Genomic DNA, 17,639 nt, shown 5'->3' on the forward strand with positions numbered 1-17,639 from the left:
ATCGCTAGCGGCCGCCCCGTCGGTCAGCAAATCCCCCCGTTACCATGCAGGGTACCCTCCTCCCATACGGGGACTATGCTGCACGCCAGACGTCTCTGCACGATTTACCAGCTGCCCCGGCCACGCGTACGACTTACAGGCCCCTCTCCCAAAACGTACCGTTTGATCCGCGGCTTCAGGAGGTTGGTCTCTGCTCCCGCGGTGAGCGGCTGGCAGCGGAGGCTCCTCCGAGGAACGTACTCGGGGCGCGCCCAGGGGCGTCCGCTCCCCAGTCGATCCCGCAGCCGAGCAGAGAGTCTCCCACCTGGCTCGCCAAAAACTGACGTGCGGAAAACGCGCTCCACGATCTGTGAGATTGCAAAGTAGGTATGTTGATTCAGCGCTGGGCAGCACGGGGGTAGCCCCACCAAAGTCGTGCGCGCCCCAACGCGGCAGCTTGTCTCTGATTTATACGGTCAGATGTTACACATACACAAGGTTTCCCAATACGCCTATACATATGCATAACCTATCCCCGCTTCGCATTAAAACTAGTTCCAAAAGGTCATTTCCATAGACTCCTCCTAACTGCGCTTGCGCAGGGCCTCCTTGTGGTGGTCGTCGGGGGTCGTGGAGATGAAGGCTGATGGCTCCTCTTCGTCACCGCTAGTAAGCCCTTGAAGGCTGACGGCTCCTTTTCGCCACCGCTAGGAACCCCTTGTTCTTGCGCAGGCTCAGTTGCTCCTTGGCTCTTGCCCAAAGTGTAGGGTTGGTTTTAGTTGATTCTAGACGCATCCCCCAGGATCTTATCAGGAACTGTCCTTGTGTGGAGCCATAAATCCTCATGCTTCTGTGAGTTTATCAGGAATTGTTTTTTGTAAGGGGCCACAACATTCCTTGCTTCAACGAGTTTGTACACCAGTCAGTATCCATTAGCTCGACTCTTTGGGTTACACAGCAATCTAGATCACCATTAAGCAACAATAATTTCACCAAGATTTCCTTAACCCCTTCCCTTACCGCGGGGGGCTGTGCCCTCCTCCAGCTCCCGCCCAGGACAGGTGAGTGGCCCCTCAGCACCCCCACCCACCCCGTGCTCCCCGCACCGCCACGGACCCACACCCCACCCGTGCCTCCGCTGCCTTCCCGGAGCAGCTCCCGCTGCACCTGACACTGCTGCTGTGCCCGGCCCTGGGTGACCACAAGCACTCGTCCCGCGTGGGCAGGGTGCTGGGGGTGCCCTTCCTCCTGCCCCCCGAGGCCGCCCTGACCCGCACACAGGTACGTGGCCAGGATGGGTGGGGGTGGCTCCGCGTGGGACCCCGCTGAGCTGCCCCCTGCCCCGTTGCAGGTGCTGGACGAGGAGCTGCGGTGCCGGCTGGGGCTCTCCCCGCAGCAGCTCCGACACCTCCCGCTCCATCTCCACCTGCAGGAGCTGGTGCTGCCCCAGGGACCGCTCTGCGCCCCCCCGCCTGCCCCCTTCCTGTGCACCCTGCACCGCCTGGGGCTGCCCGGGCACCAGGAGCCCTAGCACCCATGGGGGGACCCCCACCCCAACCCGCTCCCCTCTGCCACCCCATTAAATCCCCCACCTGCTGCTGGGGTCGCTCAGCGCCCGTTTCTTTTCTTGGCACACGAGACACGTCCCTCGTCGCTATCCCTGCGGCATTGCTGGGGTACCAACCGCCCTGTCCCAAGCAGAGACAGTGACAGCAGCCCTGCCACCACCCCCGTGCCCGGCCTGGTTCCCAGTGCCGGGGCACGGTGGCATCGCTGCTGCCCTGGCTCTGTCTGGCAGGGCTTGACTGCAGGCAGGCAGGAGCGGAGGCGGCTTTTCCTGCCCGCTCTGCCCCCAGCCGAGGAGCTGCCCCGCTTGCTGCCCGCAGCCCTGTCCCCGGTGCAGCCCTGTCCGTGCCCACACCCTCCCGCACACAGAAGGACACCCAGGCTTCCCATCACACCTGTGTTTTGTACCTCCTGCGGCGGGTAAGCTGGGTGCCCCCACCCAGCAATTGGGACTGGCTGGGGTGAGGGGGAGCTGGGTGCCGCTGTGTCAGCCCAGCTAGGACGGGCAGGGTGCTGTTCCCTCCTGGGTGTCCTTCAGTGCCACAGCTCTTCTGCATCCCCGTGGGAGCTGCTGGGTGCCCCCTCCCCGCAGCAGTGCCCAGGGTCCCGGCATTGGGTGCCAGCCTGGGTACGCGCAGCACCCTGGCAGGAGAGGAGGAGGGATGCCGTCCTGCAGATCCCTGAGGGCCCCCAGGGGCTCCCCGGGGTGGCGGGATGGGTACCCTGGCCGGAGGACAGACACTGAGCGGGGGCAGAGCTGCCCGGGGCTGCCCCTGCGGGCGGCTGAGCTGCGGCAGCCTCTGGCTCCTGGCGCAGCCCCCCGGGGGCTGCAGTGATGGAGGGTGGGTAGAGCTGGGGGGGCAGCAGCGGCCCCGTCGCTCCAGAGGAGCCAGCTTGCCCCGCACTTCTCCCAGCTGGAGGACCTCGGTGGCCACCGAGGGCTGGGGGGCACTGGGCACAGCGACACGGGGCTGGCCCTGGGGTTGGTGTTGTGCCGGCGGGGGCTTCGTCAGGGAGCGGCCTTCCACCATCAGCTTCAGCCCCAAGTACGGAGGCACGGGCATGGCTGCCTGTGGGGGGACACGGTGGGCAGTGAGTACTCAGGGTGCCTGGGGACTGCCTGCCCCCCCCCCCCCCAGCCCCCCCAGCACACCTCCTCCTTGTAGATGAGCTCGAAGGCACCGGTGGGGCAGGTGGGGTCGTCCCTGCGGTCGATGACCACACGCAGCGTGTCCCGCTGGACTCTGGCGCAGAGCCGGCTTGTCACCGCCGAGGAGGGCTCCATGGTGGGGCTGGTGTTGATCTCCAGCAGCCAGGGCTGGCAATCCTCCCCGAAGATAAAGTCGGCCCCGTAGAGCTCGAAGCTGCCCTTGCGGGACCTCACCAAGTCCTGGGCGCTGCGCAGGGCGCCCAACACCGCCGCCTTCATGCCGGGCACCATCACCTGGTGCCAGGCATCCGCCCGCCCCACCTGTGCCAGGTACGCCTGGAACTGCCGGCTGGACCAGATCTGGTCGGGGGGCAGCTGGGGGTGCCGGCCCCGTGCTGGCCTGTACTGTTTCTGGATGGAGACGTTGCAGAGGTGCCGGGTGCTGGGGCAGGGAGAGCGGGGCTGGGTCAGTAGGGTGCCGGGGTGTCAGGGTGGGGGGTGCCGGGGTAGGGGGCACTCACGGGTCCAGGCGGCGGAGGGAGAAGGGGCAGGAGCAGAAGCGCAGGTAACTCTCTCGATAGAACCAGACGGTCAGTGGTTTCCAGTCAGTCACCAAGAACCATTGCCGGACGTCGAATTTGGTGCCGAAGATGAGCAGCGGCCGCTCCACGTACTTCTGCACCACCCACTTGTTGGCCTGCGCCGAGGGTGCCGTGCAGCCCCCCGCCAGCCGCAACACCTCCTCCAGCTGCGCCGTGCAGACGATGCCTGGGGGGACACAGCGACAGTGGGACACCTCCTCGGCGGGGAGCCTGCGCCCCCGCTTCCCCCAGCCTTTCTTACCCCTGCCACGGGATTTGGCGCCGGGCTTGAGGATCCAGACGTTGTGGTCACCCTCCATGTCGAGCTGGGGCAACCGCTCTCCCAGGCACCGCAGCAGGGCCCGGCACTGCTCCTGCTGCGCCCCGCTCAGCGCCAGCCCAGCCCCCTGGCTGCAGGGGGACATGGCGGGACTCAGCAGCAGCCCCACAGCCGCGTCCCCCCCCATCCCACCCGGCACTCACTGCACCACGCTGTAGTAGCCCCGCAGGAAGCGTTCCCAGGCGGTGCCCGTCATACGGGCGGACGGGGGGTCCCCATCGATGTCCTCGTGCCTCAGGCTGCCCAGGTGCTGCTTGCAGACCTGCAGGGCCTCCTCCACCAGCTGGGGGGGCAGAGGGGCCCCCAGCCCCGCTGCGGATGGAATGGGGTGAGGGACATGGCTTCTGGGGACCTGCTGTGCCACCCTTGGGGTCACGGCAGAGCCTCCCTCTGCAACGGGTGGCTGCGGGTGCGCAGGGATGGGCAGAGGGCAAGAGCACCCATAAGGTGGGCTGGCGGGAGGGAATGTGGGGGGTCCCAAGCCACAGTCCCGAGCAGAGGCTCAGCCCGCAAGCTCAGCCCCCGGACGTGTCTCTGACCCTCAACTCCTTATTGTCCCCCCGCCAGGCCCAGCTCCCCACAGTCACCTGGCCCCTCGACAGATTTTGGGTGCTGCTCCGTCCTTGCTGGCATGTCCCCAGCCCTCTCCAGGGCCACTTTGAGCAGGCTACGAGCTGCTGTCAGGCGGAAATCCTCTGCAAAGAGGGGGGCATTGTCCTCACGCGGTCCAGCACTGGGAGGGCAGAAGGGCAACGGCCCCGGGCGGGGGAGAGGGTGGCACTGGCCCCGAGCTCACCGATGAAGGCTTGCCGCTCGTCTGCATCCACCAGCCGGTAGCACCGGGGGAAGAAGCTGTCAGGGTCGGCTTGGTCAAACCAGGGCAGGTTTCGCAGGCTGAGGCACAGCCCCTCCTGTTTAGAGAATGGTGGCAGTCCTGCTGGCCCCCCACACCCCTGTCGTGTTCCCTCCCCGCCCCAGGGGGCTCCAGGCTCCCACCTTGGTAGTGAAGGCAGCCACCCGGGCATAGTGGTTCACCACCTGGTCCTGCTGCAGCAGCCGGCAGTCGACGGCATCGCGGCGGTTCATCCACATGAAATATGGCACTTGGTTCCGCACCAGGCAGGACTGCGCAGGGGGCACCAGGGTGAGGCATGGAGTCCCCAGCCCACCCTCACCCCCTGCCCCAGGCTGGCCCCATGCTTGTGGGCCCCAGGGGAAGGGTGCTGGGGTCTGTGGCAGGGCTCAGCCTAGGCCCTCTCAGCTAACCATGAGGTCGTGGATGCCATCAGGGTCCTCGTCGCACAGCTCTTCCTCCTCCTCCTCAGGTGGCCGTGGAGAGCGCAGGGGCTCTGGGGTCCCCAGGGAAGGCTGTGCCCCACAGCATGCTGACTCTGGCGCTGGGTCCAGCACTGCCTCCCCCTGCTCAGCACCAGCACTTTGCTGCTCCTCCTCCTCCTCCTCTTCCTCCACCTGCAGCTGCTTCTTCTGGCTGCCATGCTGCTGCTCCAGCTTGCTGCCCACACCAGGGAGCTTCCTCTCCACCCAGCCCCGGGCCCGCAGCAGGCTGCGGATGATGGGGTAGGAGCCCAGCACCGAGAAGATCTTCTTCTCCTGGGGAGGGACCCGAGAGCTCAGCCTGCCCCACCCTGGTTCCCCCCAGCTCAGCTCTCAGCCCCGAGCCACAGATGCACTAAATGCAAGTACAAGGCGTGCTGGGGGGTGGGACATCAGGCCCCTCACCTTGATGGCCCTCTCCACGTGCAGCTTGGCCCTCTTGAGCCTCTCAGGGTCGAGCAAGGGGCGGCGGCAGCCACGGCGGCCAGTGGTGGCGGGCGCTGCCTGCCCTGTGAGCACAGCCCCAGCTGAGCTGCTGGCCCCACGTCCCCAGCCCCGTGGGGTGGGCAGGGAGGGGGAGAAGGCACCTACCTGCCTGCCTCTGCCTGACCAAGCCGGGGGTCCCCGGCACCGCATTCACCAACCCGCTGAGCATCATGCTGGTGCCCTGGGTGCCCCCCAAAATGACCGGCTTCCTTGCTGTGCCCTTATCCCCAGTCTGGCAGAACGGGGGACAGCCAGGACACCTCGTTCTCTGGCAACAGCCCCCCCGAAGGCAAACACCGCTCCTGGCCAGGAGTCTGCGTGCTCCCCGTGCTGTTCTCCCTGTGGCACTGTCCAACAATGGCCTGAGGGCAAGGGGAGCTCCGTGTGTCTCTGCCTCCCCCAGGCGCCGAGTGGGTCCTCCAAACCCTCACCCCTCTGAGGACTAAGGTGGGGGTCCAGTGCAGCATGCAGCCCCCCAACCCCAGCACTGCTGTGACAGCAGGGCCCCTGACCCAGCCCTTGGCTCCACCGCCCCAAAGAGGGGAACAAACGCCAGACCTCAGTGCCAGGCGTGCAGTCCCCCTGTGCCCACACCCCCCTGCCTACAGCCCCCCCCCCAGCTCCCCTGCACTCCCCAACAAACCCTTTCATGCCCCACCCCCAGAGACGCCCCTCCCACCCCCCACGGTGCCCCCCAGCCCCCCTTCACACCCTTCTCCTCCAGGCACCTCCCATATCCCTGTCTTCCCACCCCCGGGCCCTGCCCGCACCGTCGGTGCCGCCCTCTCTCTTTGCCGTTGCCGCTCCCTCTGTTTACCGTTGCCACGGCGCCCCGCCAGGCCCCGCCCCCGCCCGCCAGGCCCCGCCCCCGCCCGCCAGGCCCCGCCCCCGCCCGCCCCACGGTGCCGCAGGTCCCTCCGGCGCGGCGGGACGGAGGGAAGAGGCGGAGGCAGCGGTTACAGCAAACGAGACCGTTTAAAAAACGAGACGAGACAGGGACAGCGACCGGGGCCGCTCTGCCGCAGGCGGGGGCTGCTCCCGGCCCAGCGAGGGGCAGCGGGACCCGGCCCACCCGCCCGCGGGGGGAGCGGGAGCAGGCGCAGGCACGGTGCCCGGCAGGCACAAGCGTCGGGGAGCCACGGGGTCCTGCACCACGGCCTAAAACTGGAAGGCGAGAGGAGAAGACACGCGGCCATCAGTCCCTGTCCCCAGGGTGCTCCTCCAGCCCCCTTCGCCCTCCCTGTCAGTGGGGGGGGGGGGGGGGGGGGGGGGGGGGGCGGAGAGGCCAAGGGCGGCCGCTGATCCCACAGATCCAGGCTCAGCTCCTCCCACTGCACGTCTCATCATAGCAGGCACCGAAAGGGCCGCGTCCTGCTGCTGCCCGCCCCTGAACACGCCCTGAGGGGTCTCAAAAGCTGGCACTTCAGGAGCAAAGGGGGTGTGAGCACCCCTGGGCATCCTCCCCGCCCCGTCCCCAGGAGGTTCCTTGGGCAGAACGTCACCACCGTCCCCACAGGTGGGATGGAGGGGCTCTGGGCACGAGGGTCACGCTGGCTTTGAGCCCTACACCCTGCTCCCAAAAGAAAGGGCCCGCCTCCTCGCGTTGGAGAGCCTCACGTTTTTGAGGAACTCCTCTGCCACGATGCGGGCCCTGGCATTGACAGAGAGCTTCATCTCGCTGATCTCCTTGTCGATCTCCTCCATGAAATGGATGACAAAGTCCACCAGCTTGTGCTTGTACATCTGCTCCGTGTGGAAGTTTGTGATCAAGAAGCTGATGTCGTAGCCCTGAGGAAGAGAGAAGCGCCCTAGGGATCAGTGCCCAGGCCACTGACCAAGAGACCTGACATCTCAGTTCCTCACCAGAGACCCCACCCCCGGTGTCAGGGGCAGAGCCAAGAGCTGCTCTGCCCCCTCCCTGTCACCTCACCTCCACAGGCTTCCTGCGCAGGATGAAGAAATTCTCGGCCCTCATCATCATGAAGCGCATGAATTTGTGGCACAAGATCTTCTCGATCTCATCAGCCTGGGTTGAGGAAAGGGAAGTGAGGTTCCCTCGCCCTAGGCATGAGCTGCCAGCCCGCTGCCCGCGCCCTCACCTCACCTGCTTCACTGCAATGCTGACACGCACGGAGTTAATGGAGCCCTCGATGAGGACCTTCTCCTTCTCGTTCCTGCTGATGATCACCGGCTGCAACAGCAGCTCTTTGCTGCTCCTGCAAGCAGAGGAAGGGCAGGAACTGACTCAGAAGGCGGCATTTACTGGTCAGACACGGGGATGGGGAGCCGCAGGCATCACAGAAACGCGGAGATTTTGCTTCACGCTGCTGCAGGACACTCTCTGCCTCCTGGAGGCGCCCAGCCCCAAGGCACACCCTCCCCCGGTCCCCTGCTAGATCCTCCCTGCGGCTCCTCGGCTCCCTGCTGCCACCAACCCTGTGACTAAGGGGCAGCAGCCGGTGCGTACGGAAGCCTGCACGGCTGCAACCGCGTTGCCCAGCGAACCGGCAGCACCACGGCAAGGACCAGCCAGCCATCCCCGGGGCAGGCAGCCCGGCCGAAGCAGGGCTCCATCGGTGTGTGTCCCCCCCCACCCCTCCCGCCGCCGTACCTGACTTCCACCTCGGGCTTGTTGTGCCGCTCCACCACCTGCGAGGAGAAGTTCTCCAGGCACAGCGCGGCCTGCAGCGTGGCGCGCACCGCGTTCAGGTACGGGCGCAGCGTGGCGGTCTGCGGGGACACGGCGGCGTCAGCCCCCGGCCCGCCCTGGGCCCGGCCCCGCCGCCTGCCCCCCGACCCCACTGCACCCCAGCCCCAGCCCCAGCCCCAGCCCCAGCCCCAGCCCCCTCATCCCTGCCCGCCACCCCAGCCCCCGGCCCAGCCCCGGCGCCCTCCGCCCTAGCCCCGGCGCCCTCCGCCCTACCATGGTGGCGGCTGCGGTCCGGTCCCGGCAGGCGGAAGTGGCCGGTCCCCTCTTCCGGGATGCGCGGGAACTCCCACTGCGGTGGGCGGGGGGAGGCGGGAGGTTCCCGCCCCGCGTCTAGGGCCCGGGCAGCCACAGAGTGTTCTGTCCGCAGGACAGAGCGGCGATGCGGCGACGAGGCGGCGCTGGGGAACGGTCGCAGTGGCGGCGGCCCGTGGCGATGGCGGGATCCTACAAGACAGCCCCCCTTGAGCCCTGCCGCGCTTGGTACGCTCCTGTCATCGCTTCCATATTAGGGAAGGGAGATGGAGAGAGGGCCGGACCAATGAGCGGTGGGCGTTGGGCGCGGCTGCGCCAATGGGGGAGCGCGGGGCGGGGCACCCGCAGCGTACGGCGGCCGGAAAGGGCGAGCGGCCTAGGCCCGGCCCGGCCCCGCGGCGATCCCGCCGCCCCCGCCCCGCCCGCGGCACCCGCCGCTCCTCCGCGCCTCCTGCGGCCTCCTCAGCGCCCCGGTGCAGAGCCCTCAGGTGTCCCTCAGCGCCCCGGTGCCGTCCCCCGCCTTGTTCCCCGGTGATCCACCCCTCGGCTCACCTCAGCTCCTCGGTGATCTGCCCCCGGTTCCCCTCAGCGCCCCCGGTGCCCCCCGGCTCCCCCGTAGCCTCCCGCTCCGCTCCCTTTCCTCTCAGCTTCCCCTGGCCACGGTTTCCCCGGTGCCCCACGGTTCCCCCGTAGCACCCCGTGCCCCCCTCTGTTCCCCCATAGCGCCCCCGGTGCCCCCGCGGTGCCCCCGCGGTGCCCGGACCCCGCCGCCATGAGCGAGCTGAAGGACTGCCCGCTGCAGTTCCACGACTTCAAGTCGGTGGACCACGTGAAGGTGTGCCCCCGGTACACGGCCGTGCTGGCCCGCTCCGAGGATGACGGCATCGGCATCGAGGAGCTGGACACGCTGCAGCTGGAGCTGGAGACGCTGCTGTCCTCCGCCAGCCGCCGCCTCCGCGTCCTGGAGGCCGAGACCCAGGTGCCGGGACCGCAGCCATAGGGTGGCTCCCTGTCCTGCTCCTTCCTGCCAAGGGGACTGCCTCCGGTCCATCCCTGACCAGCACCGGGCACGGGACCCGACGGGGCATCGCTCTCTTCCAGATCCTCACGGACTGGCAGGACAAGAAGGGCGACCGGCGGTTCCTGAAGCTGAGCAAGGACCACGATGTGGGCCCCTCTGTCAAACATGGGAAGCCCAAGAAGCAGAAGCTGGAGGGCAAAGGGGGCCACGGGACCGGGCCTGGCCCCGGCCGGCCCAAGTCCAAGAACCTGCAGCCCAAGATCCAGGAATACGAGTTCCCGGATGATCCCATTGACGTGCCCCGCATTCCCAAAAACGATGCTCCGAACAGGTGTGTGGCGATTGGGGGGTGTTGGGATCATCCGTCTCCTTCCTTGCAGCACCCGGCACAAGGGGCTGCCTCCAGCCTGAGGGAAGAGGTACCCCAGGGGGGAACGGGGGGTGTGTCAGCTCCCCTGCAGCTCTTCCTCACAGTTCATCCGTCCTTGCAGGTTCTGGGCGTCGGTGGAGCCGTACTGTGCCGATCTCACCAACGAGGAGGTCAGAGTCCTGGAGGAGCTGCTCAAGCCGCCGGAGGATGAGGCTGAGCATTACAAGGTGAAAAACTCCCGAGCTCACATGGTGCCTCCCTTTCCCGTTCCCTGCCTTCTCTCCCCATTCCCTGCATCCCTTGGCTGCTCCATCCCCTCCCGCGCCTCACAGCGAATATTCCTGCCTGGGGATGACGCCGTGGTGCTGGGCAGGAGGCGGGGGGTGAGGTTGAGGGGCTCTGGGAGCTGTGCCAAACCCTGCTCTCACAGATCCCACCCCTGGGGAAGCATTACTCCCAACGCTGGGCCCAGGAGGACCTGCTGGAGGAGCAGAAGGACGGAGCCCGGGCGGCAGCTGCTGCTGACAAAAAGAAAGGCGTCCTGGGCCCGCTGACCGAGCTGGACACCAAAGGTGCCCTTGTCCCCCACCCCCCTTTGCCCAGAGGGGCTGCAAGCACCCTCAGCCAGTGGAGCTGAGCCCTGGCCCCTCACCCTGCACCCCTGCAGTAGAGGCTGTCCTGCCCCGCTGCTCACCTCCGTGTCTTTGGGGTCATTTTGTTCCCCCTCCCGCCTCCTCCCAGACGTCGATGCTCTGCTGAAGAAGTCAGAGGCCCAGCATGAGCAGCCAGAGGACGGGTGTCCCTTCGGGCCGCTGACACAGCGTCTCCTGCAGGCCCTTGTGGAGGTGAGTGGGCCCCGTGGGGCTGTGCCGTGGCTTGGCTCTGCGGGGCAGCACTGCCACAGTCCAGCGCTCTGACCGTTCCCTTGTGCTCCTCTCACTAGGAGAACATCATCTCCCCCGTCGAGGACTCCCCCATCCCTGAGATCGCCGGCAAGGACTCGGGAGCCGACGGTGCCGGCACGTCTCCCCGCAGCCAGAACAAGCCCTTCAGGTGAGCAGCTGAGGTGGGCCCAGAGCTCAGTGTTGCCCATGGCTTCCCCGCCCCAGCGAGTCACGGGGAGCAAAGGGCGTGTGGTGGGTCAGCGGCCGCTCTCTGCCTCGGCAGCGTCCCCCACACCAAGTCACTGGAGGGGCGGATCAAGGAGGAGCTGGTGGCCCAGGGCTTGTTGGAGTCAGAGGACCGGCCGGCCGAGGACTCGGAGGACGAGGTGCTGGCCGAGCTGCGCAAGAGGCAGGCGGAGCTGAAGGCCCTCAGCGCGCACAACCGGGCCAAGAAGCACGAGCTGCTGCGGTGAGAGTGGGCAGGGACAGGCGCGGGCAGGGGGCCGCCTGGCGGGCCCTGACACCCCCTGTGTGTGTGTCGGTGTGTGTCTGTGTGTCCTCCAGGCTGGCCAAGGAGGAGCTGCACCGGCAGGAGCTGCGCCAGCGCGTCCGCATGGCCGACAACGAGGTGATGGACGCCTTCCGCAAGATCATGGCCGCCCGGCAGAAGAAGCGCACGCCCACCAAGAAGGAGAAGGACCAGGCCTGGAAGACCCTGAAGGAGCGGGAGAGCATCCTCAAGCTGTTGGATGGGTAGCGGGGGGGGCCGAGGACCGCCCCCCCTCCCTGCCGTGGACTTCGGCAGCCAGGGGTGGTGGCCGTGCCCTCGTCACCCGCAGGCTGCCTGCCGGCGTGGGATGGAAGGGGCACAGCCCTCCGGCACGGCCTCCCCACGCAGGTCACGGCTGTTGTCCCCTCCCTGCACAGGGCTGTCACCGACCCAGACTGGGGACCCCGTGGAGGTGCAGGGGGTCCCTCCCGGGAATGCCCCCTCCTGGCTGGCGACTTCTGCCCCCCCCCCCCCGCCCCCAAGCTCCCTCTGTTATTCTGGGAGGGTGACATCAGCCAGGCCGTGGCAGGGGGGACAGACGACACGGATGTGGTGGACAAGCTCCTACGGTCCGCTGTCCCTCCCCACGGCCCCGCGGGGGGAATCTCGACCTCCACAGGGTGGGCGGGGGGGGGGGCACAGTGTCGGGGGGTGGCCGTGCTCTCCATGTACCGGTCGTTTCTGCTGCCACGTGCATGGGCAATAAAGGCAGCCCGGTGCAGGTGATGGTGTGGTGGCCTTGGGGACGCCGTGGGGGGGGTGTGGGGGGTGTCCTGCCAGTGTGGGGGGAGCTGGGTGGTCCCCTGGGCTGTGGGAGGGTGGGTGGGCAGCGCCGGGGCTGTCCTTCAACGCACCCACCCGTGTCAACCCACGGACGCATTTCCCGCGCCCCCCCCCCCAGTCGCCGTCGCGCCACGCGTGTCCCCGTCCCTGTCCACCCGCCCCGCGGTCACGCGTGTCCCCCTTCCCTCCCATTGGCGGCGCTTGGGCGTGGCCCCGCCCCTCCCCTTGACGTCAGCGCTGTCCGCGCCGGGAGGAGTCACCGCCGCTCCGGGGACGGGGCCGTCGCCGCCACCGCAGCACCGTCGGTAAGGGCGGGGCGGGGCGGGGGCGGGGTACCCACGCGCGGAAACGATACCCACGCGCGGAACCCAACCGGCGGCGGCGTAAAGGACCGGGGCGGCGGGGGGGGGGGGGTGTGCGTAGCCCTTTTCCCACGCGTGTCCCGCCCGGGGCGGCTGTACCCGGTGACACGTGTGGGTGGGGACAGCCACCCACCCCGCAAGCACCCACACGTGTTTCTCGGTTCCCTCCCGTTGTCCGCCCACCCCGCGCCCGCCCGGCAGGCACGGGGCAGGCGGGCAGCGGGAGGGGGCCCAGCGTGTGTTCCCCCACTCGTGTCACAGGTGGGAGTGGGTGTCCCCACGGGGCACCATGCCGCTGGGGCAAGATGGGCCCAGCTGGAAGAAAAGGACCGACGATATTCGGCGAATCTACGACTTCCGAGAGGTCCTGGGCACGTGAGTCGCAGGACGGGTGGGGTGGTGGGGGGGGGTGCCATATCCCCACCGGTGACAAAAACACTGGTGATGCCGAAAAGCCGGCCCCTACGGCTTTGCCAAACCCGGTGCGTGGAACTGGCGTGGCGGGGGGGGTGGTGGGGTAGGGGGTTTGGGGTGCTGCCTGCCGTGGTTGTGCGGGATGCCGCACCGAGGGTGGCCCGGTGGTGGTCACCCGGCTCGCGGAGGGGTGTCTGGCGGTGCCCGAAGCACCATAAGGCTCTTAGGCCGGATTAGCAGGTTAATTACGGCAAGGCTTAGGGCCCGGCGAGGTGCGAGCACGCTGCCCGCCACCTGCCCCACCTGGGCACCACCAGGTGCCACCACAGGGCTGCCAAAACCCACCTGGGGGCTCAGCGCCGGCACGGCTCAGCCCTGACTGCCGGCAGCGCCACGGCCTTATCCTGCTTGGTAAGGGGACGGTGCAGCCACAGCCGAGGGATGCCGGACACTCATCCCCAGCAGGGCCCATGTCCGGCTGTCCCAGCGGGAGGCTCCCATTTGCTTTTTTTTCCTATAAATAGCTGGACTTTCTGCCTGTCACCATGGCAATCGTGGCACGGCAGCGGCAGCACCCCCTGCCCCGCTCACCTCTCACATTCACCCCCTCCCCCATCCCAGGGGGGCCTTCTCCGAGGTGGTCCTGGCGGAGGAGAAGGCGACGCGGAAGCTGGTGGCCATCAAGTGCATTACCAAAAAGGCGCTGGAGGGGAAGGAGACCAGCATCGAGAACGAGATTGCCGTCCTCCACAAGTAAGGGCTGTCCCAGTGCCAGGGTGGGGGTCCCACTCTGCACTGTGTGTCCATCCCCGTTCCCCGCTCCCCCCAGCACCCGGCACAGCTCCCCACTGCCAGCACCCATCGCCGGGTGTTATCGGCAGCGCCCAAAATAGCTGGCGGCGCGTGACACCCCACGGGGCAGAGCCCAGCTGCTCCGTGTCTGGTGGGGGGTGGGGTGGGGGGCAGCTGGGAGCCCCCTCACCCCCCGTGTCTCCCCTCCCCCGCAGGATCAAGCACCCCAACATTGTGGCCTTGGATGACATCTACGAGAGCGGCACCCACCTCTACCTCATCATGCAGCTGTGCGTGACATCAGGGGGGTCCAGGGGGGTCCAGGGGTCTCCGTGCTGACCGGCGCTGCCCTTCCCTCAGGGTCTCGGGGGGGGAGCTCTTTGACCGCATCGTGGAGAAGGGCTTCTACACCGAGCGGGACGCCAGCGCCCTGATCCGGCAGATCCTCGACGCCGTCAAGTACCTGCACGACATGGGCATTGTCCACCGCGACCTGAAGGTGAGGGGGGGGGGGTGGGGAGGCACGCACACAGCCCCCCCCCTCCGTCGCGGTGGCAGGGAAGGGACCTCGGTGTCACCTCTCCCTGATGCCCCCTTCCCCGCAGCCCGAGAACCTGCTCTATTACAGCCTGGATGAGGACTCCAAGATCATGATCAGTGACTTTGGGCTGTCGAAGATCGAGGGCTGCGGCAGCGTCATGTCCACGGCCTGTGGCACCCCTGGCTATGTGGGTGAGCGCTTGCCGGTGCGGGATTGGGGTGTGTCCCCCCGGGGCTGGGGTCCCCCCTCACCCCTGCCCTCCCCCTCCCCCCCTCAGCCCCCGAGGTGCTGGCGCAGAAGCCCTACAGCAAGGCGGTGGATTGCTGGTCCATCGGGGTCATCGCCTACATCCTGTACGTACCTCCCACCCCCACCCCTACCCCCCTCTGTGGGGGCCTGGGCCCCTGGGGCCACCCGGGGCCAGCGTCCCCCTCCCCTCCCCGCCACCCCCACCCCCCCAGGCTCTGCGGTTACCCCCCTTTCTACGACGAGAACGATGCCAAGCTCTTTGAGCAGATCCTGCGGGCCGAGTACGAGTTTGACTCACCCTACTGGGACGACATCTCGGACTCGGGTGAGCCGGGACCACCGGGGCGGTGGGGGCTGGGATGCTGGCCTGGTGTTGCGGTAGCTGGGGGGGCAGTGGTGAGGCTCACGGCTGCCCCGTGCCCCGTCCCAGCCAAGGACTTCATCCAGCACCTGATGGAGAAAGACCCCAGCAAGCGCTTCACCTGTGAGCAAGCCCTGCAGCATCCCTGGTAAGGGGGGATCCTGCTGCTGTCTGCCCCCCTTTCAGCTCACCACACGGCAGCTGTGGGGCAGAGGAGGTCCCCGCTGACACCCCCCCCCACCCCACCCCAGGATCGCTGGGGACACGGCCCTGGACAAGAACATCCACCAGTCGGTGAGCGAGCAGATCAAGAAGAACTTTGCAAAGAGCAAGTGGAAGGTGAGTGCGGGGTGCCGGGGGGCTGCTGGGGGGGGTCAGTGGGACCCCCCCCCAGGCACGCCATGCCAGGTGATGGACGCTGTGGCGTCGCCAGCAAGCCTTCAACGCCACGGCGGTGGTAAGACACATGAGGAAGCTGCAGCTGGGAACCAGCCAGGAGGGCCCTGGGCAGACAACTCCCACCAGCCCCGGCGAGCGGCTCGGGGGGGGCACCAGCAATGGTAAGCCCCGACCCCCCCCCAATCCCCGTTCCACACCTCCCAGGGCTGCTGTCAGGCTCTCACCCCTCTCCTCCACGCAGGGTCGGACTGCGGGCGCCTGCCCATGAACAGAGCTCAGCGCCTCCTGCCAGACTGAGCACCGCCCCGCATAGCCACATCCCGGGGGGGGGGGGGCCACGGAGGGGTCTGGGGGGGGGGGGGGTGGGTCCATCCCTCCTGTGGACACAGCGTGGGGTGGGGGCCCCGCAGTGCTGGAGCAGGGGGGACGGTGTTGGGGCACCCTGCGCCGGGTGTGTGGGGCTGCCACCCCCACCACAGGCTCAACAGCAGAGCTCTGCATTGGGGCAGGGGCGGTCCCCAGGAGCCTCCCCCCCGGCTCGGGGCTGTGCCCCGGGCCCCCCTCCCTCCCCCACCCGCTCCCTCCCCCCTACGCCTGCCCTGGCACTGCGCCACACTCCCTCCCCCCAGCATGTTCAAGGAGAATTTTCCAAATGGATGTTTCTATTTTATTGCTTGTAATAAAGGCAAGAGGCCAACGCGGCTTGGCTCGGCTCTGCCCTGGGGGGGGCCTGGACAGAGCCCCGACCCCCCCCAGCCTCCCTGCCCAGGGCAGCAGCTCTCCCCAAGCACACAGGGGGCAGGGGACAGGCAGCTGCCCACACCCCTGTGCATCCCAGGGTGGGAGCAGGTGCGGTGTTCACCCGCCAAGCTGCTGACTCGGGGGCTCTGTTCCTCCTGGGGTGTCCCTAGGGGGGCCCGTCCCCACGGCTGTCACAGCCTCGGCCCCTCCAGGCCTGATCCTGGCTGCCGGCTGGCTCCTGGCCCTGGCGGAGGTCAGCGCAGAAGAGGACCTGGTGTGGGGAGAGACGAAGGAGTGGGTATGGCCGCGGTGGGGGGCGAGGGCTGAGCCCCGGGGTGCCCGGGAGGGGGGTACTCACCGCCTGCGCCCAGCCAGCTCGGGGGCCCCACAGCCCCCGGAAGAAGTCGCCTGTGGAGAGAGAGTGAGCGCCAGCGCCAGGGCCACCGGTACTATGGGTCGTGCATCAGGGCCCAGCCCTGCCCTCACCGATCTCCTGGTGGGCCCGAGGGGTCAAGCTCCTACCGCCCACCGCTGCGCCGTAGCGTTGCCGCGCGATGCGCCAGACATGGGTGTCCACCGGCACCGCCTCCGCCTTGTCCAGGGCCATCAGGCAGACGCAGTCGGCAACCTGCTGCCGGGCAGCACCGTCAGCCCCGCCGCTGGCCCCTGCTCCCCACCGCCCTCCTCCCGCCCCGGCACCCACCTTGGCACCCACACCGGGCAGGGTGCACAGCACCCTCCTGGCCTCAGCGTAGGGGACAGCGCGCAGCCGGTGCAGCCCCTCGGCGCCGAGCCCCTCGGCGATGGCCCGTGCGCTCCCGCTGACAAACTTGGCCCGGTACCCAAAGCCCAGCGCCCGCAGCCGGGCCTCGGCATCAGTGCCTGCAGGGAGACAGCGGAGGGACGTGGGTGGATGCAGGCGAGGCCGTGGCAGGGCCGTAGCGGCGGGGTGACGGCAGACCTGTGAGCGCCGAGATCGAGGGGAAGGCGTGGAAGGGCTGGGCGTCGAGGTGGCAGAGGCGGCGGCCAAAGGCCTGGCAGAGGCGCTCGATCATGGCGGTGATGCGGGAGATGTGGTTGTTGGAGGTGCAGATGAAGGAGAGGAGGCACTCGACGGGGTCCTGCCGCAACACCCGCACCCCTGCCAGCGGGACACGGTGAGCAGGCGCCGGGTGGGTGCTGCGGCCGTCCCACCGCGTCCGCCTCACCTGGGAATTCGGCAGCCACCTTACGGAAGAGGGGGTCGGCCGCCCCCCAGGCGCGGTACAGGGCCGGCAGCCCCACGTCCAGCTGGAAGTAGTCGCGCAGGATCCGGTCCGTCTCAGCACCGTCCGGCTTCGCCGCCTCGGCGGGACCCCCGTCCTCCTCCTCCTCCTCGCTGTACACCGTGTACCAGAGGTGGTCCCGGTCCTGCCTCAGCGTCCAGACGCGGCCGCCCATCACGCCCGTCCAGGACCCCGGGCTGCTCTCCCGCCACCTGCCGCACACGGGGACGTCGCGGCCGGGCCTGACCCCCACCGGGTGGTGGTCACGGCGACGCCGGGCACCGGGACCCCCGGGCTGTCTCACCGGAAGGTCTGCCCCGACGCCAGCACCAGGTCCAGGCGCAGCTCGGCCGGCGGGCAGGGCAGGCAGCGCCACAGCGACGGGCAGGCCGAGGGGGTGTCCCGCAGCTTCATGGGGGCCGTGGGACGCCGGCTGCGCCCCCCTGCCCCACGGACGCGGAGAGGGGGGTCAGGCACCGCCCGCCCCCCCCACCCCCCCCAGCTCCCC

The 17,639-nt window shown here is 68.5% G+C and overlaps 4 protein-coding genes across 4 annotated transcripts; 2 read left to right on the forward strand and 2 right to left on the reverse strand.

The window, feature by feature from the left end:
- Positions 1-1,633: 1,633 nt before the first annotated feature.
- Positions 1,634-8,381, reverse strand: LOC104345624 (tubulin monoglycylase TTLL3). The gene is made up of 15 exons (XM_086470332.1): positions 8,361-8,381; positions 8,049-8,167; positions 7,542-7,653; positions 7,368-7,463; positions 5,140-5,227; positions 4,883-4,965; positions 4,613-4,741; positions 4,413-4,527; positions 4,198-4,311; positions 3,760-3,928; positions 3,539-3,687; positions 3,217-3,463; positions 2,699-3,137; positions 2,268-2,615; positions 1,634-1,867 (listed from the first exon to the last, which is right to left on the reverse strand). Exons 1-15 carry the CDS (start codon positions 8,361-8,363, stop codon positions 1,634-1,636), a joined length of 2,445 nt encoding a protein of 814 aa, XP_086326458.1. The 5' UTR covers positions 8,364-8,381.
- Positions 8,382-9,171: 790 nt separating this feature from the next.
- Positions 9,172-11,431, forward strand: TADA3 (transcriptional adaptor 3). Its single transcript, XM_086470167.1, has 8 exons — positions 9,172-9,378; positions 9,501-9,751; positions 9,912-10,017; positions 10,221-10,362; positions 10,532-10,635; positions 10,734-10,843; positions 10,958-11,143; positions 11,239-11,431. The coding sequence occupies exons 1-8, from the start codon at positions 9,172-9,174 to the stop codon at positions 11,429-11,431; spliced, it is 1,299 nt and encodes a 432-aa protein (XP_086326293.1).
- An 863-nt stretch (positions 11,432-12,294) lies between these two features.
- CAMK1 (calcium/calmodulin dependent protein kinase I) lies at positions 12,295-15,422 on the forward strand. Its single transcript, XM_086470536.1, has 12 exons — positions 12,295-12,312; positions 12,631-12,744; positions 13,405-13,536; positions 13,791-13,865; positions 13,936-14,074; positions 14,181-14,307; positions 14,394-14,469; positions 14,578-14,690; positions 14,796-14,874; positions 14,978-15,065; positions 15,160-15,286; positions 15,367-15,422. Exons 2-12 carry the CDS (start codon positions 12,659-12,661, stop codon positions 15,420-15,422), a joined length of 1,098 nt encoding a protein of 365 aa, XP_086326662.1. The 5' UTR covers positions 12,295-12,312; positions 12,631-12,658.
- A 610-nt stretch (positions 15,423-16,032) lies between these two features.
- Positions 16,033-17,545, reverse strand: OGG1 (8-oxoguanine DNA glycosylase). Its single transcript, XM_086470333.1, has 7 exons — positions 17,436-17,545; positions 17,075-17,343; positions 16,828-17,007; positions 16,570-16,748; positions 16,353-16,494; positions 16,225-16,274; positions 16,033-16,137 (listed from the first exon to the last, which is right to left on the reverse strand). The coding sequence occupies exons 1-7, from the start codon at positions 17,543-17,545 to the stop codon at positions 16,033-16,035; spliced, it is 1,035 nt and encodes a 344-aa protein (XP_086326459.1).
- Between the last annotated feature and the right edge of the window lie 94 nt (positions 17,546-17,639).

The sequence above is a fragment of the Leptosomus discolor genome, chromosome 9 (assembly GCF_034619465.1).
Source record: "Leptosomus discolor isolate bLepDis1 chromosome 9, bLepDis1.hap2, whole genome shotgun sequence".
In the NCBI taxonomy this organism is placed as follows: Eukaryota; Metazoa; Chordata; class Aves; order Leptosomiformes; family Leptosomidae; genus Leptosomus; species Leptosomus discolor.

Bases quoted from the DNA above. Each gene is read 5' to 3' on its own strand.
- LOC104345624 (XM_086470332.1), bottom strand. The intron at 7,654-8,048 runs GTACGGCGGCGG...CTCTGCTTGCAG, and splicing joins AAGCCCGAGGTGGAAGTCAG to GAGCAGCAAAGAGCTGCTGT. The intron at 5,228-7,367 runs GTGAGGTGACAG...GTCCCTCCCCAG, and splicing joins TGCGCAGGAAGCCTGTGGAG to GAGAAGAAGATCTTCTCGGT.
- TADA3 (XM_086470167.1), top strand. From the start codon at position 9,172: ATGAGCGAGCTGAAGGACTGCCCGCTGCAGTTCCACGACTTCAAGTCG. The intron at 9,752-9,911 runs GTGTGTGGCGAT...CCGTCCTTGCAG, and splicing joins AAAAACGATGCTCCGAACAG to GTTCTGGGCGTCGGTGGAGC. The intron at 10,844-10,957 runs GTGAGCAGCTGA...CTGCCTCGGCAG, and splicing joins AGCCAGAACAAGCCCTTCAG to CGTCCCCCACACCAAGTCAC.
- CAMK1 (XM_086470536.1), top strand. From the start codon at position 12,659: ATGCCGCTGGGGCAAGATGGGCCCAGCTGGAAGAAAAGGACCGACGAT. The intron at 14,075-14,180 runs GTGAGGGGGGGG...CCTTCCCCGCAG, and splicing joins TTGTCCACCGCGACCTGAAG to CCCGAGAACCTGCTCTATTA. The intron at 14,470-14,577 runs GTACGTACCTCC...CCACCCCCCCAG, and splicing joins GGGGTCATCGCCTACATCCT to GCTCTGCGGTTACCCCCCTT.
- OGG1 (XM_086470333.1), bottom strand. From the start codon at position 17,545: ATGAAGCTGCGGGACACCCCCTCGGCCTGCCCGTCGCTGTGGCGCTGC. The intron at 17,008-17,074 runs GTGAGGCGGACG...TCCCGCTGGCAG, and splicing joins GGTGGCTGCCGAATTCCCAG to GGGTGCGGGTGTTGCGGCAG. The intron at 16,138-16,224 runs GTGAGTACCCCC...TCCCCACACCAG, and splicing joins GAGCTGGCTGGGCGCAGGCG to GTCCTCTTCTGCGCTGACCT.